The 14,874-nt window shown below is 37.2% G+C and overlaps 1 protein-coding gene across 2 annotated transcripts in view; it reads right to left on the minus strand.

Annotated features, from left to right (window-relative positions):
- The window catches only part of HACE1 (HECT domain and ankyrin repeat containing E3 ubiquitin protein ligase 1), a 52,970-nt gene extending 42,666 nt beyond the window's left edge, over window positions 1-10,304 (minus strand). For both annotated transcript variants that reach the window (XM_009285021.1, XM_019473546.1), the window contains exons 1-7: window positions 10,255-10,304; window positions 9,123-9,212; window positions 7,184-7,288; window positions 5,743-5,818; window positions 5,334-5,465; window positions 4,062-4,144; window positions 1,538-1,634 (exon numbers count right to left, since the gene is read on the minus strand). In XM_009285021.1, coding sequence (XP_009283296.1) covers window positions 1,538-1,634; window positions 4,062-4,144; window positions 5,334-5,465; window positions 5,743-5,818; window positions 7,184-7,288; window positions 9,123-9,212; window positions 10,255-10,283 — 612 coding nt within the window. In that variant the 5' untranslated portion in view covers window positions 10,284-10,304. The remainder of the gene's footprint in view (window positions 1-1,537; window positions 1,635-4,061; window positions 4,145-5,333; window positions 5,466-5,742; window positions 5,819-7,183; window positions 7,289-9,122; window positions 9,213-10,254) is intronic.
- Between the last annotated feature and the right edge of the window lie 4,570 nt (window positions 10,305-14,874).

Raw genomic sequence — 14,874 nt, forward strand, 5'->3', positions numbered from 1 at the left:
GGAGTGAGCGAGCGGCTGCGTGGTGCTTAGTTGCCGACTGAGATTAAACCACGACACACATCTACCTAATTACACACAGAATCTAATCCTTCAAAACAAATGTTTTCCTAAAGGTTCATAACACACAAATCTGACTTCTTAAAGGAAGAAATAGGATAAACTCATGAAAGGGTTATTTAATTTTAAAATCAATACACAAATATGATTCCACTTGTGCCTCAGAAGAACAGCTTCAAACTAACTTCACAACCTTTTGAGAAAAATGTTTTTTGGTTTTGTGGTTTATTTGTATCAACTCTTACTTAACATAGTTGCATTTTTAAGCAGGCACCTACACATCAAATTCTACACTGGAAAGATGACCATGTAATGTATTAAATGCTGCGATTCTAGATGCTCCTTCTCTTTGCATGGCAGTTTAATGAATCTTATCACTGAAGCAAGTTATAAACGGATTCATTTAATTGTTCCTGATGCCAAAATATTAAGTATTAAATACCCAGAATCTGCAAGAATTAATGAAAGTCAGCTCTTCAAAATCAAGGTAATACCCTGTTGGCAAGAAGTATACGAATCTGTAATTTCAGTCTTCTAAAAACATGTGTCTACTCTGAAAAGCAAACCTGTAAGCAAAGAATAAAACCCTTCACATAAAAGGAAAGAAAATATTTTGTTTTCTCCTTTTTTACTTAGCATCATGAGCTTGTAAACTAGATGATCTTGAACATAGTAAGATCATCACTACAAAACAGCAAACACCAGGTGTCACTACTCACACCTAAAAAAAGTTGACAGAATTTTGATGTATAAAGTGGTACCCTAGGGATTGTAAAACTGGAGACTGAAGCAGACATCTGAAACACTAACCATAAAAACTAAGAATAGCACCATTAAGTACACACTGGTATACTGTCTTACAGGTCTGTGGCTACAAAAAGCCTCCAAATTTAATATATTTCATGTGGTTTTATTGTAATGGTAAGTCATTTTGCCATAATAAAGAAAAAAAATCTAACCCTAAGCTTCACAGTGGAGTCAGCATGTTTGTTCCTCATTCAGATATAGTATTTGGAATATCTTTAAAAAGTAACAGTCAGGACCATATAAGTTTTGTTTGCTTTTAATTAGTAATATCTCTTCAAGAGAAAAGAAAATATATTGAGATTAATAAAAGATCACTCCTTTCTGCATGCCTTTACCTCTTACTTGTTAACAGTTAAGCACCTAAACAGTCTATTGCCATTATACCAAGGATTCCCAAACGTTCCAGTCAAATGGAGTTCTGCAAACTCTTTGTTTCTCATGAGCTCCAATCTTGCAAAGTCTTTAAAGATGTTAAAGCCTTTTGCAAAGGGTACAAATTGGGAACCTGCCTGTAGGATCAATTTAATTGCAAAAAAAATATATTTTTGCACTTCTGTTTCACCAAACAACTACCATCTTTCATAGGCCTTAAAAATAAAAAAAGATAACACTGATCAGGTGACACTGTAGTAACTGATAGAAGTTCACAGAAAAAGTGTTGCTAACTCAATACCTGTACACAAAGATCCAGTGGAGTAATGCCATTTTTGTCTGGTAAATATTTGGCTCCTCTCATCAAAAGAATTTGCGCAGTGTCTCTCTGACCATGGCTATTCAAAAGAAGAGAAGAAAGAGTTAATACAGCACTTATGCTCTACTGTGAGTGATAAGTCTGGCTTTATTGTATCTAACAAACAAAACCAACATAAGCTAGGAGAAAACTAATAGTTATGGCATGAAACTAAGCAGAAACACAGGATGGAAGATAATGCCACTTACATTCTTCTACTACCTTTCAAGGCCACTGCAGAAGCACAGTGCAAAATTAGGTATGGGCCATTTATCAAGCCAGAGTCACACTCATCATTGAGAAATTATTCATCTTAGCCTAGCCTCATAAATATGTATGAGCTGCATTTCCTGCAAAAAGAGAGTTCTTTCTCAATTCACACCCTAATTTACTTCACAGAGAAAGTTTTCTTCACTGATTTCTCTGCTCACTCCTACCAGATTTTGGGGAAAAATAATCTAATTGTGCTTTAATCATCAGTAAAACGAGTAAGATTTTTTTTTAATCGATAAAACGTCTTTTTTTGCGCAAGAGTTCCATACATCACTCTTGGCTGATTTCTTTTAACCAGTACACATGAATGTTTTGCCTAGCCTTTAAATGTGAAGAGTGATGTTTTACTCTTCCATTCAGAGACTAATTCATAGTCTCACTCATCTATTTATAGGTCGTATAGGACACTTAGGTTTCCTTGAGTTGAGAATGTCACAACTATTCCAACAGGCCGTCATTGCCTAGAAAAAAATAAGACCAAAGATTATTTATATCCCTCAACACCTAGAGCACATACTTTCTAAAACCCTTTCTTCTGAAGAAAATGAGAAATTGGGTACCAGTGATTAGATGTTGACTTCATTAAAAACACACTGAAAGACTCGTTGACTATTGCCTTCACCAATATTTAGAGCATATACTGACAAATGTAATACAGAAGTATCTAAAGGGTGAAATGAAAGACTGACACAAAAGACATAGCAATTAAGGATACAGATACAAGTCTTTCAATTAAGTTTTAGATCGCAAGCTAGTTTACAGTGTGCCCTTTACGCAAACGTATATGAGTATTTGCTGTCCCGGAACACACCAAGGCTGCCTGCACTAACAGTTCAGGAAGGGCAAAGGAAAAGCAACAATTAACAGCTGAGGGTCTCTCAATAGCTCCCATCTGAGTTCTTCTCATCCATATCCTTCCAGCCCAGGAAACCAATAGGTTAACCTAATGTACTGGACTTTGCCCCAGTGCAAACAAACATTCAGAGTCAGCTACCAGATCTCAGACAGGAGATAAGACTAATGGCCTACCTGAAGCACCTCTTCACCGTAATTCTCTAGACTAAGTGCGCAACCCAACACCTTGAAAAAACAGGGGTTTCGGAGTCAGACTTTGAGCACCGATACCCTTTCTCCAGCCATCACCAGCCACTGCTACCACATCCTGCCCTCCCTGTCATCAGGGACCTATAGCCTTTCTTCCAGGGTGTCAGCACCACCAACCGGCACTTCTGAGACATTAACTTTCACTACACACCCTGTTCATTCTACATCCTGCCAGCTGCTCCAACTGTTAATTTCTACAAGAACATCACCGCTGTACTTGCAACACATTCCTTTCTCATGGAAAACCTCCAAGCCGAGACAAGTTGCTTACTTCTTTTAAAGTGGATGCCAATGCCAGTCCCTAAATCAAGCACCAAGGCATTCAATTAGCTAGCAGCTATTTATTCTCCACTTCCCTTCTTCTCAACTGCCAAGAGTCAGCATAAACTAACTCCAGAGCTCCAGAGACCAGGGCTCCCTCAACATAATTCTTGGCAGGCCACCAGGTCAGTCCATTTCTCTTTTTGTTTATATTAACATTTAATCATAGGTGAACTATTTAACCTATAACCAAAGCACAGGGATTATAAAATTGTAAATGTTCTACCAAATAGCAGAAATGCTCCAATTAAAACAAAAGGTCATTTATCATATGTGATTAGTTTTGAAATAAAACTAAATTGTGAAGAAAACAGAACTGATCAAAGCAACAGTATAACTTCAGTTCAACTTTGTAACTTTAAGGCATATATGCACATTTCATGTACACTGTAATACCATAATGTACATTAAAGAATAGTCAAACTTGCCTCATAAAAGGCTGCATTTTTAGTTTACTCAAAATAATCTGAGTTGGTAGATCTCATTTCTTCAGGAAAAAATTCAGCAGTCATTGATTTATGACTCACGCTAGAACATGCACAGCTATGTGTTTAACACGTCTGTTAGAAAGAGGTATATAAGCCTGCAGCACTAAGATAAGTATTTAGATGAGACACCAAACTACATTCAAACATGAGGCAAGATTAAATACCAGTCAACTTATGTTTCCTAAATTTTGTGCTTTCTAATCATTGTTATTGCAGAAGGGGGAAAAAAAAAAAAAAAATCAATTCCACTTTTCATGTAGCATTCAAAAGTTAATATATACCTGCAAGCAAAATAGAGCGGAGTTGCCCCTGACACATTCGGCCTGTTTATATCTGCACCGCTGTCTAGCAAACACTGCACCGTCTAGAATAGAAGAAAAAATACCAGCATTAGAAGAGCAACAGAGAAGTCTATTGGCTTGCAACTATTTAGTGTCATACATGTCTAATTACACTGAAGGATTTCATTTTGAGTAATGAATCTCAAAACCAAAATTCCTAAACACTAGATGGAAAATCATGGCTGTCAGAGCTCATAAAGCTTCCTTTGAACTTTCCATTTTAATAACAATGCCTTTTATTGAACTTCAGCTAATTCCAAAGACCCCTGGAACTACAAACCCTTTAAAAAGGAAAACAACACTTTTTAGAGAAACAAACCTCAAGTTCGTGACAGCCACCAACAGCCTTATCACAAGCTGAAGTTTTAAACACACACTAGAATAGAAGAAATAAGTAAGCAAATTCTAAAATATGAAAACATTGAGCAGACTCTCAAACAACTTTTCCTATATTTCAGTCACATAAAGTAGATAAGTCTATAGACAACAGTTTCTCAGAATTTAGTCTTCCAAAGTCGAGCTCTGACAATGACAACAGAAAGGATCTGGGTAGAACGATAATTTTTTTTGAACGGTAAATAGTCCTGGAGACAATCTGTATAATTCAAGATCACTACTCTACATGGCTGTAACACAGTTCAAGTAAAGCATCCAGACGTGTACTCTGAGTGTAAATAGTCAGCCCTAATGCAAGGCCAGGCCTAAAAATTATTCACACAAATCAATGAAAAGAGTCTATGTGAACTTGTTTACTTCTAATGTTAAATATCTAACTGACCCAATTCTCCGTTCATTTTTTTATTCAGTAAATTAAGATAATTTCAGACTTCAAAAGCACATAATAGCTGGTACAATTATGAATCAAACACATTCTAAAAAGTAAGGAAGAACATTTTCAAATGTGTAACATTACATCAAAACCTGCTATCAACAAGGCAGTAATAGTACTACGGAACAGCCGAATAGTATACAGTAAGTCACTTAAACTCCCATAAACACTGAGATCAATCATCTCCACAAGAATAAATTAGTTATGCCCATGGAAGTGTATGCAGTCAATACTAAGACAAACAATACAGTTCTTCACACTTCTAACCATTATCACGTGCATGACTAGCCTACAGTTTATTAAAAAAAAAACCCCACACACAACACTAAGGCATCACCCAATTCTTTACAAATCAAATTTGTTAATAAAATTTAGAAACTTACCGTCTTGTGTCCATTTTGACAAGCTACATGAAGGGCTGTCTGTCCCATTGCATCTTCAACATCTACATTACTGACATGCTGAACAAGATCATGAAGCAATTCTGTTCGTCCATTGACAGCCAACCAATGAATCTAAGTACAAAATGATGATATATGTTTTCTTTAGCAATAAGTGTTTCATAAATATGATTTTAAACCTGACTGTACTATTGTCAACATTTTCACAAAGAGAAGCTTTGAATAATATTATCATATGCTTAGGTACTTTGATCACATCATTCGATTCCTAAGGGCGCTGGACACACAGTGGTTTTGTTTATTTACGTGTAAGATGGCAGAAGCATAAGAAATGAGAATCTTCAAGTTCTTCATTCATTTTAAGAGCACCATGAGAATCAATAGCACTTACTGCAGTCAAGCCTTCATTATTACAAATGTTGACATCCGCACTGTATTCCAGCAGCTTGCTCATACATTTCTTCTGGCTATAAACAAAAGAATACATTAAAACCCAGCCAGGCAAAATCATTTATGAAGACCAAGTATCTTCTTAAGCTCCACTCACTCTAATTCGTCATTGTACAAACCATAGCAGGTAGTTTTACTTTATAAGGAACATGGTACTGAGCATGTGAAAAAGAGAAGTGATCATCAGTAGCACTAGTACAGTGCAAGTGTAGCATATGACAGCACAGGACTAAGAACAGTTGTGTAGCTGAATGTTTTTACGGAAAGCGTAGAAGTACTTAACTACCACTCTTAACAGCTTCAGCTCAGCATGAACTACGCTCTCAAGACAAGAAGGTAGAGTTCAGCTAATGGAAATCCATGAAGTTCATCATCATCTGTACACTTCAGTGAACACATTTACAGTACACTACTAAATCATTATTTAATGAGACACTCCTTGCAACATTTCGCAAGTCTTCGGCAAGCACAATAACTGCTTTAATGAAAGTAGGGGTGTTTTTCCTACTTCATGTTTTGTTCAGTCTTTTAATGCTCTCTAAAGCTTTAAGTGCTTTACCCTTAAGAGTTTATTCTTACTTTTCCTTTTTTTTTGGTACCTCTCACCTTTCTCATGCCTCGTTTCCACATAACTGTCTCCTGTGTGTATTCCTGCATTTCACCATGTACCACTTGGCTGCTTCTTTCTCCCTTCTCCTACAAATACCACTCCCACATACCTAAGAGCCACTAAACACTACCTCCTCCTCACTTGAGGTACCAGCCATGATACAATTCAGTTACTGTAACACATACATGCTCTAAAAAGAAAATTACAATATTACCATTATCAGCTGTGTGTTTCCACATACTACAATTCAAGAAATAAGATCTTAAAAGATCTTAAAAAGGTGTTTTCTCACTGTTTTGGGGTTTTTTTCCCCTCTCCTAACATTGTGCAGGCAAACTTTGTATTCCTTTCCTTGTAGTAAAAATTTCCTTGGAGATAATATCTGAGTAAAAATCTGAAACCTCTGAATCCTTCCAAACCCCCCAGTGTCCTCTTCGAATTCTTTTCTTACTTAGCTAACTGGAAGATGAATTCATCCCTTGTTCGATCACAGTTATAAGAATCATTAAGCTCCTGCTTAACAGAAAACACTAAAAATGACTGGCACCGAAATTGGCATGTCAGACATAATTTTATATAAATAGGAAGTTATTTTCTGAATATTTAAAGTACAGATTTTTAACCTCCAAGTTCCCTGTAAGTGTGCCATCCCTATTTTCAAAAGTGAAAACCAAAGTACTTTGTTTGAACTACACAAAAATATTACAGAACGTCAGCTCAAGTGCATTACGCACAAAGTCTTTTTTAAGGTTTTAAAAAACTTTTTTCTTACCCATTCCTTGCTGCTAAATGGAGAGGTGTACATCCTGAAATGTCCTGATAATTTGGATTTGCTCCTTTTTTTAATAATAGAACAAGACATTCAACTGATCCACAGCTAAGAACAAAATAAGGGAAAAACTGTAACAAGGATATTTACAAACCAAATATATATTGACATAAAGACAACAGCAATACTATTATAGATTACATTCAGTAGAAAATCTTAACACAAAACCATTAACACAAAACCATTTTTACACCCTCATAGTTCGAGTTACACAAAGCTAAAGGAAAGACACTTAAATGCAGTGAGAACTGACTGATCATAACTTGTACTAATGAACTGTGTACTAATGTACTATGTGATTTTAGTGACTTTAAAACCAACAGCGAATCTTTAAGACTGCCAATTGTTTAAAATGTAAACTGTTTAAAATGTTTTGCTTACTATTTCTTCTCACCTCCCTCATCTTTAATCTACTCACAGGACTGAATTTTCCATTAAATAACGATTCTAATATAATTCTTTTGTTACACTTCAGTGTCTGGAAGTTACGTATAAAAGTTCAAATATCAGAAAAATTCCAAAACTCATACAAATATTTCTTTGCTATTTGTTTTGAATCTGTAACTCCCTTTTACTTTTCATAATATAGCAGCTCTTCAGGATAATCAGTGTCACCGAGAACAAAGAAACTTTGCATTATGTGTTTATCTTACTCCTGAACTCTGCAAGAGGAAGAGCTGATAGGTCATGACGGATACAAAAATACCATATGTTTATCCTCCCTATCTGTTGTTATTAGTCTTCCCAATGACAGAACTGCCACACAACCACCCAAAGAAACTGAAGCCTAGCTGTACAATAAGTTGCAAAAACAGCATCTCTATGACCTCTTAATGACCCAACAACTAGCCAAGATCCACAAACTAAGAATCCACAAACTGTAACACAATTTCTTGGGTTTTATGACCAATAAATACAGCTTTTCAAAGATACTTCTAAGATGTATGCTAAAAATTTGCTTGCATTTTTTTCTTTAAGTACTTTCTTAAGTAAATTTTATATAAGCAGCATGTAACTCTGAGATGGAATGTTTGGGAAACAGGTATTTCTAAAACAGTCTGCTTAAAGCTGGAACTTCTACCTTTATTGTGTCCAAATACCTGCTATTTATATGCAGTACTACTACTATTTCTTTTATTTTTACTTTTTTTTTTTTAACAGTTTAAATATAAGAACTTTCAAGACATTTAAAATGGAACCCAAATATAGAGCACTCATTCGTTAGTATAAAGTTTAGTTTCCTGAAAGGCCATTTCAAAAACTATCTGGTTCATTTCTATTAAGGATGTTAATCTGGCTGTTTCTTGGCAATACAGATTTATCCCCATTGAGGACCTACATAAATAATAAATAATCTAGGTCACGGATTTGAAATTCGCACCTAAGTCCTTTATTCAGGATACAAAAATTTATTAGAAGTGAGTGGCCAAGCTATATTCCCTTCAATTACGGTCACATGAAGTACTTTGGAACAGCTGCTTCCTAATGAACATCCAAGTGCTTCCCACTGTTTTAGAATACTTCAAAAACAAGCAGCACCTGCAGACAAAGTTTCTCTAAATCTACAAGAGGCAAGAGTAACCCAGCTATACAGGATACACATAATGGCTACATTTCTTCACAGACTGAGATTTCACAGAAAGGAAAAAAGTATCCACCAGACTTCCTTCTCTAGAATTTGGACAGCCATTTGATATCACGTGTAAAACATGTCCTCTCAATGAGGCAGGCACACTGCTAAAAGAACAAACAAAATACAAAGAGGAAGTGCAAAAACAAAATGTTAACTGATACTACAGAGTTTTCCAGCTTACATTGGTGCCTTAGATTTGTGGTAATACTTTCATTGTTAACTTCTGGACTGGACTCAAGTAAGTCTTACTTTGCTGCAATATGAAGTAAACTTCTCTTCACACGTCCAAATGCATAATTCACATCAAATTTTGAATTTGATAGCAGCTCTGAAACAGACCTTCAAACAGAAATATAAATTTAATTAAAAAATAGCACACAATATCCAAGCAAAGTATATACTGTAACTTGTACACAAACACTCTATTTCTTACTTGATCACTATTTCTCTTTCCTCCAACAAATTTCTGAACAAGAGATCCAACAGCTTTCAAGCATCTGCATATTAACAGTACTTTTACTCTTTCACTTCTTACTTGTACATAAAAAATGAACTGTGACACTGGGTAACTGTTTCAAATGTAAACCAGTAAGAATTAGACCAGATGGCCAAATCACTTCTTCACAAGTATGGAAAACAAGCATATTAATAGCTTTGGTTTGAAAAACAATAAATTCCCATTTTCCTCCTCATCTCAACACAGACACCCTAACCAGATATCCAGCAGCTTTCCCAAACATAGGCAAAGCTCAGAAGGAAGATGGGTATGCAAAATCATCACGATGAAGTAGAAGGACACATGATACGTCAATAGGATAAGAAATTTAAATAGGACCCTTCAAGCCCTAATTTACAGTTTCAGTAAGAGTTACTACCTGCTTCCCTACAAAATTCAGCGAAAGGTAGCACCACTTAGCTGGCACTATACAAGCCCCCAGGTCCCAACCACTTTGAGGACAACTGGGTAAGAGAAACAGCTGCTCATCTGAGGAATCCCAGAAGTATCAATCTCATTGTCCAACTCTTATTCCATGTCTTTCTGAGACGTCTAATGAGACTAAGAGCTTCTATGTCATCAATAAATACACACTCAGAGCTACAACCCAGTTACGAAACAATGCTTTTGTTCTTATCACAGGACAAATTTCTCTATGTGCATCAACAGAACAAATCCCAGCTCCAATCTATGGCATAAAATAAAACAGGTTTCTCAGGTAAGAATATGCTGGGGTGCACACAGTCAGTGACTAACTTTAGCTACAGAAGATACCTCAGCAATTCAGCAGCAGAACTCCTGAGAATGCTCTAGCAGCTACAACTCTAGCAAACATGCTGTTTTTTCAGACCTTAAAAAAAAAAGGAAATTTAAAGAAGCTCTCACCTGTGCTGGTCAGCCATAACCATCGGCATTAGCGTATAGACAGCAGTTTCATTATCTGTGAAGAAATTAAATTACTCCATTATCATAAAGAAATCTTTTACATAAAATAAATTCATCTAGCAACACTTACTTACCTTTTAAAGTATCCACTGTTCAACAGATGTTTTTTTTTTTTTTTTTTTTTTTTTTTTTTTTTTTTTTTTTTTTGAATTGGATCCTTCTCAAAGCGAGGAATTAATTATGCTGCCTACAAGTTGCAATAATGTGAGGGAGCACCACACAGTCCTCCCACTGTGCTGCCAGTGCACCTGCACAATGTCTTCTGTCCCACTTCCAGACTTCTTTTAGGCAATGTTTATTTGTGTCTTGTGTGGCTTGTAGTAAGACAGAAGTTGCCAGTAAGCATCAGAGTAGACAATATCTTGTCTTTTGTCACCTTGTAACACAGGAAATTTCCAAAGTCCTGATACCTCTGAGTTTGTAAAAGTGATTTCTTTAAACTAAGTTACTCCATAACCATTCATTTTTGTCTCTAAACTTGAATACTTGAATGCAATAAATCTCATTTTAATTTCTGATCAGTTTGATATTCCATGTTTGAAGGCAATGAAAAAAGGCCAGAACACAAAGATCCAAGTCAATGGTGGGAACAGACTGACATTCAGCTATACAGCCTCTGTCAGTACTACTGCTGCACATACCAGCACATTGTACGGGTATGACATGCCTGTTTGGTCACTTACAGACTTTCTGGAGTAAAATACTATTTTTAAAGGATAAATTTGACAAAACTTAAAAGGTTTTAATGTATAATTATTATTAATAATATTAATGTACAATTATTATTATTGATTTATAATGATTATATTTTCTAGCTTGAAGCAAACTACCCATTGTTGGGAGTACAATCTCCACAGACTCTTCACGTAGATGCCAGCTTATGACAGGAGGGACTACACTTTCTGAGAACCCAGGTACACGGTTCCAGGATATGGAAATATAGGACTGTTCTCATAAAACTTATTTTGATCTTTTTCCTCATCATCTTAATTGATCCAAATACCAAAGTTACAAAGCAATCAGAACAGGAAGAATTAAAATAGACCCAAACAAGTATAGTTTCTCATACCTTTTACGTACCATGCTTCTATACATTCACTACTTCCACTAGATAGGCAAGCTGACATTTACCAAATACTAAACACAGAATTCTTCAGAGTTATCAAGTGGAGTCAGAGAAACCCTTATCATGCTGCAGCTATGCTATTCGTTATTATTCTTCTACAGTGCTCCAAGATTAGTGCTGCTACCCACTATTTGAAGCAGTCTGTCTGTAGCTAACAAAAGAAAGAAGCAATGCTAATTTATTATTACCTTTGAACATTGAAAAGAGATAAGTCGTATTCAAATTCAAATCACATTAACTGTCATTTAGAGAAATTAAAAAAAAATGTTGCCTGCAGTGAATGCATGGCGGAAGAGACACAAGCCTCTCAAAACACCAAATGATGTTTCAAAGCTGCAGAGAGTAATTCTAACCATCACCGAGTTCAAGAGTTTGAACTGTCTATAGAATGTTCCTTATGGCAGAGCTCTGTGAGCATCAGATAACTCCATCCCCAACATGCAGCAGCAGAATTTGGCTGCTGTGGGGGCAGGCAGGCTGGGAGGGAGGGGACACATGCGGAGGGAGAGTCCTGGAAATAAAATTAAATAGATGTTAAATAAAGATATCAATTGTGGAAAAGATTTGATCACTTTTTAAAGAGGTATCCATGATTAGCTCCCAGTATATACAAATGAAAAAAAATTTCTTGCTTGAGCTCTGTTCTACAGATCTCTTGGCAGGAAGATAAAGCTCTCCAACTGAACAAAAACACAGAACCTGAGAATGCCAACTAAATCTGAGCATGACATCCTTACGTATTTCCACAATCATGCCATATTAAAGAGAAGAGACAAAAACAAGCTTTAAATATACCAGTACACTTAACTGAAATGCTTAATACTGATCCTAATTAAATAATACAAGTATAGTGATCTAGAAAAAGACAACAGTTAAATGTGAGTAGCTGGGCCATAAAAGGTGTTTATGGTATAGTTACAAAACTAAGCCCTTTGCTATTCTATTAACAGAATCTACACTATGGAGCATATGCAGATTTTCCCAGAGTTTTTCTGTACAGAAATAATTAAAAAGGTGTGGGACTAAAGAGCTTTTGTGCCTATTTTTGGTAAATATTATCCCTATTCATAAACAAACTCCTATTGACTCAAAATAAAAGTACACGACCCAGGGAAAGAAAAAGCATTATATGCCTCATGCACTTACAGAACTTATTTGTTATCTAATTTGCTTGCATTTCAAGTAATGAACATCTAAAGACAAAAAAAGCCCCCAAAATACACAGTCAGAGCCAACAAAGGGCCTAAAACCTACAGCTTTGGGCTGCAAGACCTAGTTTTCAGGCACTGAGCCTTAACGGTAGAGTCCAGAAGTTTGTGTCAAGCTCTTAAGTGCCCAGAAAACGCCTGCTGAAGGATACTTCAGAAGAGTGATGAAAAAAACAATACTATTTCCTACTGACAAGGTCAGCTCAGGGTATTCCTATTGGCAAGGTCATCACTGGACTCAGGTGTTAATGCTTGCTTTAAAAAAAAAAATCACTTAAAATTCATCATCTAGAATCCTGCCCTGACAAGATACACTTATTATTTTATTTCATAAGAGATATTGGCTTGAACTTGGCAGAGATCACAATCTTAAAGTGTCAGCACCATCCATATAATACCCTAATGGCTACATCACATGCAAAGGAAGTGAAATACCTAGATTTAGTGCCTTCTTCAGCATAAGGAAGTTCAAACATACACCTCTGTTTCCTGAGAGTACTATGACTCTTAGTTTAAGGATGGAGAGGTAAACTATATATCTTTCAAATTAAAGCTATTCAAATGTATGTGGGGAAAAAAAAAAGAATCATAATTCAAGAGGCCAGACACAGCGCAGAAGAAGCCGCCAAACCGCATGCCATACTAGACTGGTGGTGGTATTTTCTAAGCTGATCCTGTCAGTACATGTTTGGAGCAAAACACTACAACCCAAACCTGCTTCTCAAGAAGAGTTTGCACAGGACTGCATGAACCTTGGGAACACCAAGGTCAAGAAAGAAGACATGTAATGAGCTAAAATGTACCCAGCTAAGATGTACCCAAAGTTAGACAGCCATTGAATGGAGGTTTTCTTGGAATGCAATTTGAGACTTCAGTGCCTGAAGTCCATTTATCTCCTTATTTCAGTCCAGCTGTGATTTGTTTCATGTAATTCTTAGAGAATACATAGGACTGATATTCCTTCTGCACTACAGGGCAAGAGAATTACTTGTTCCGGAGGTCACAGGGCTTGCACTTGCACTACCACAGACATAATTACCTCTGAAGTGTAAGATAATAACGCCCAAGATAGGAAGAAAACAGCTGAACTCAACTTCAGAATGAATTTACCTACACTAGTACTGGAGTAAATTTAAATCAGCTCCAACCAGCATAGGTTGTGCTAAGCATTATTCATATTACCATCATCAATTAGTTAAACTGGTGCTACTACATTATTTCTGTAAGCCTAAGCTTACATTAACAGTATTACGTCAGCTTTCACTGCTGCCATTCAAGAGCTTACAAGAAGCAGCAAAACCCATCTGAAACTTGTCTGTCATTTTGTGAAATTTATGAGCAACCGCACTGGCAGACACTGAAACTGTTGAAGGGTGACAATAAGGAAAGGGTGTAGCAGCTCAGCGTAGGGGGGAAGTCCATGTGCAGCAGCCAGGAAATCCTAACAGGGAATGCGTAGAGAAAACAGAGTATTACTCCCTTTCCTCCACCACCAGAGATGAAAGCTGGCAGACAGACAGCCAAAGACTCCTCCGTAAAAATAAACCCTGAAGAAAGTACAATGACAGCACATGACTCACAAAACCAGAAACTTTTGCATATCCAAAAGCTTTTGCGGGGTAGTCTTCCCAAAGGCCGTACCTGTCTAGAACACTAAACTACTTGCCATAAGAACCCAAAGCCACGTTTTCAAGCCCATCCCGATACCAGGTGGCTAGCACCCACGAGTAGTTTAGAGCCCAAAAAATTAGGCTGTGACCAGCGACAGTGACTTACAACACCTTTTCAAATAAAATTCAGCACTATTAAAAAAAAAAACCACAACACAAAACCCAACAAAGATTTGTCATCACTACTGTGTCATCGACGAAGCATCTAACAAAGGATTTAAAACCGGATAAAGAGAGGGCCCAGCACCCCAGACCACCCGCTCGCCCGGGCCCAGGGGCGGCAGCAGCGGGCAGGGGCACCCCGCACCCTGTGCCAGACACCGCCGTCCTCCGGCGGCGAGACACCGAGGAAAGGAAGAGGACGGGGAAGTCGTTGCTGTCGTTGTTACCACCGTTAAAAATACAAGAGCCCCTCGGAGGGGGAGGAAGGGAGCCGGTTTCCATTCTCCCGAGTCGCCTCGCCGGGCGGGGCTACGTAACGGCCCCCAGCTCAGCTCACCCCCACCGGGCCGGCCCGGCATGGCCAAACCGGGGAGGCCGCCGCGGCCCCGGGGCA

This window comes from Aptenodytes forsteri, unplaced genomic scaffold (assembly GCF_000699145.1).
Source record: "Aptenodytes forsteri isolate BGI_AS27 unplaced genomic scaffold, ASM69914v1 Scaffold171, whole genome shotgun sequence".
Taxonomy (NCBI): Eukaryota; Metazoa; Chordata; class Aves; order Sphenisciformes; family Spheniscidae; genus Aptenodytes; species Aptenodytes forsteri.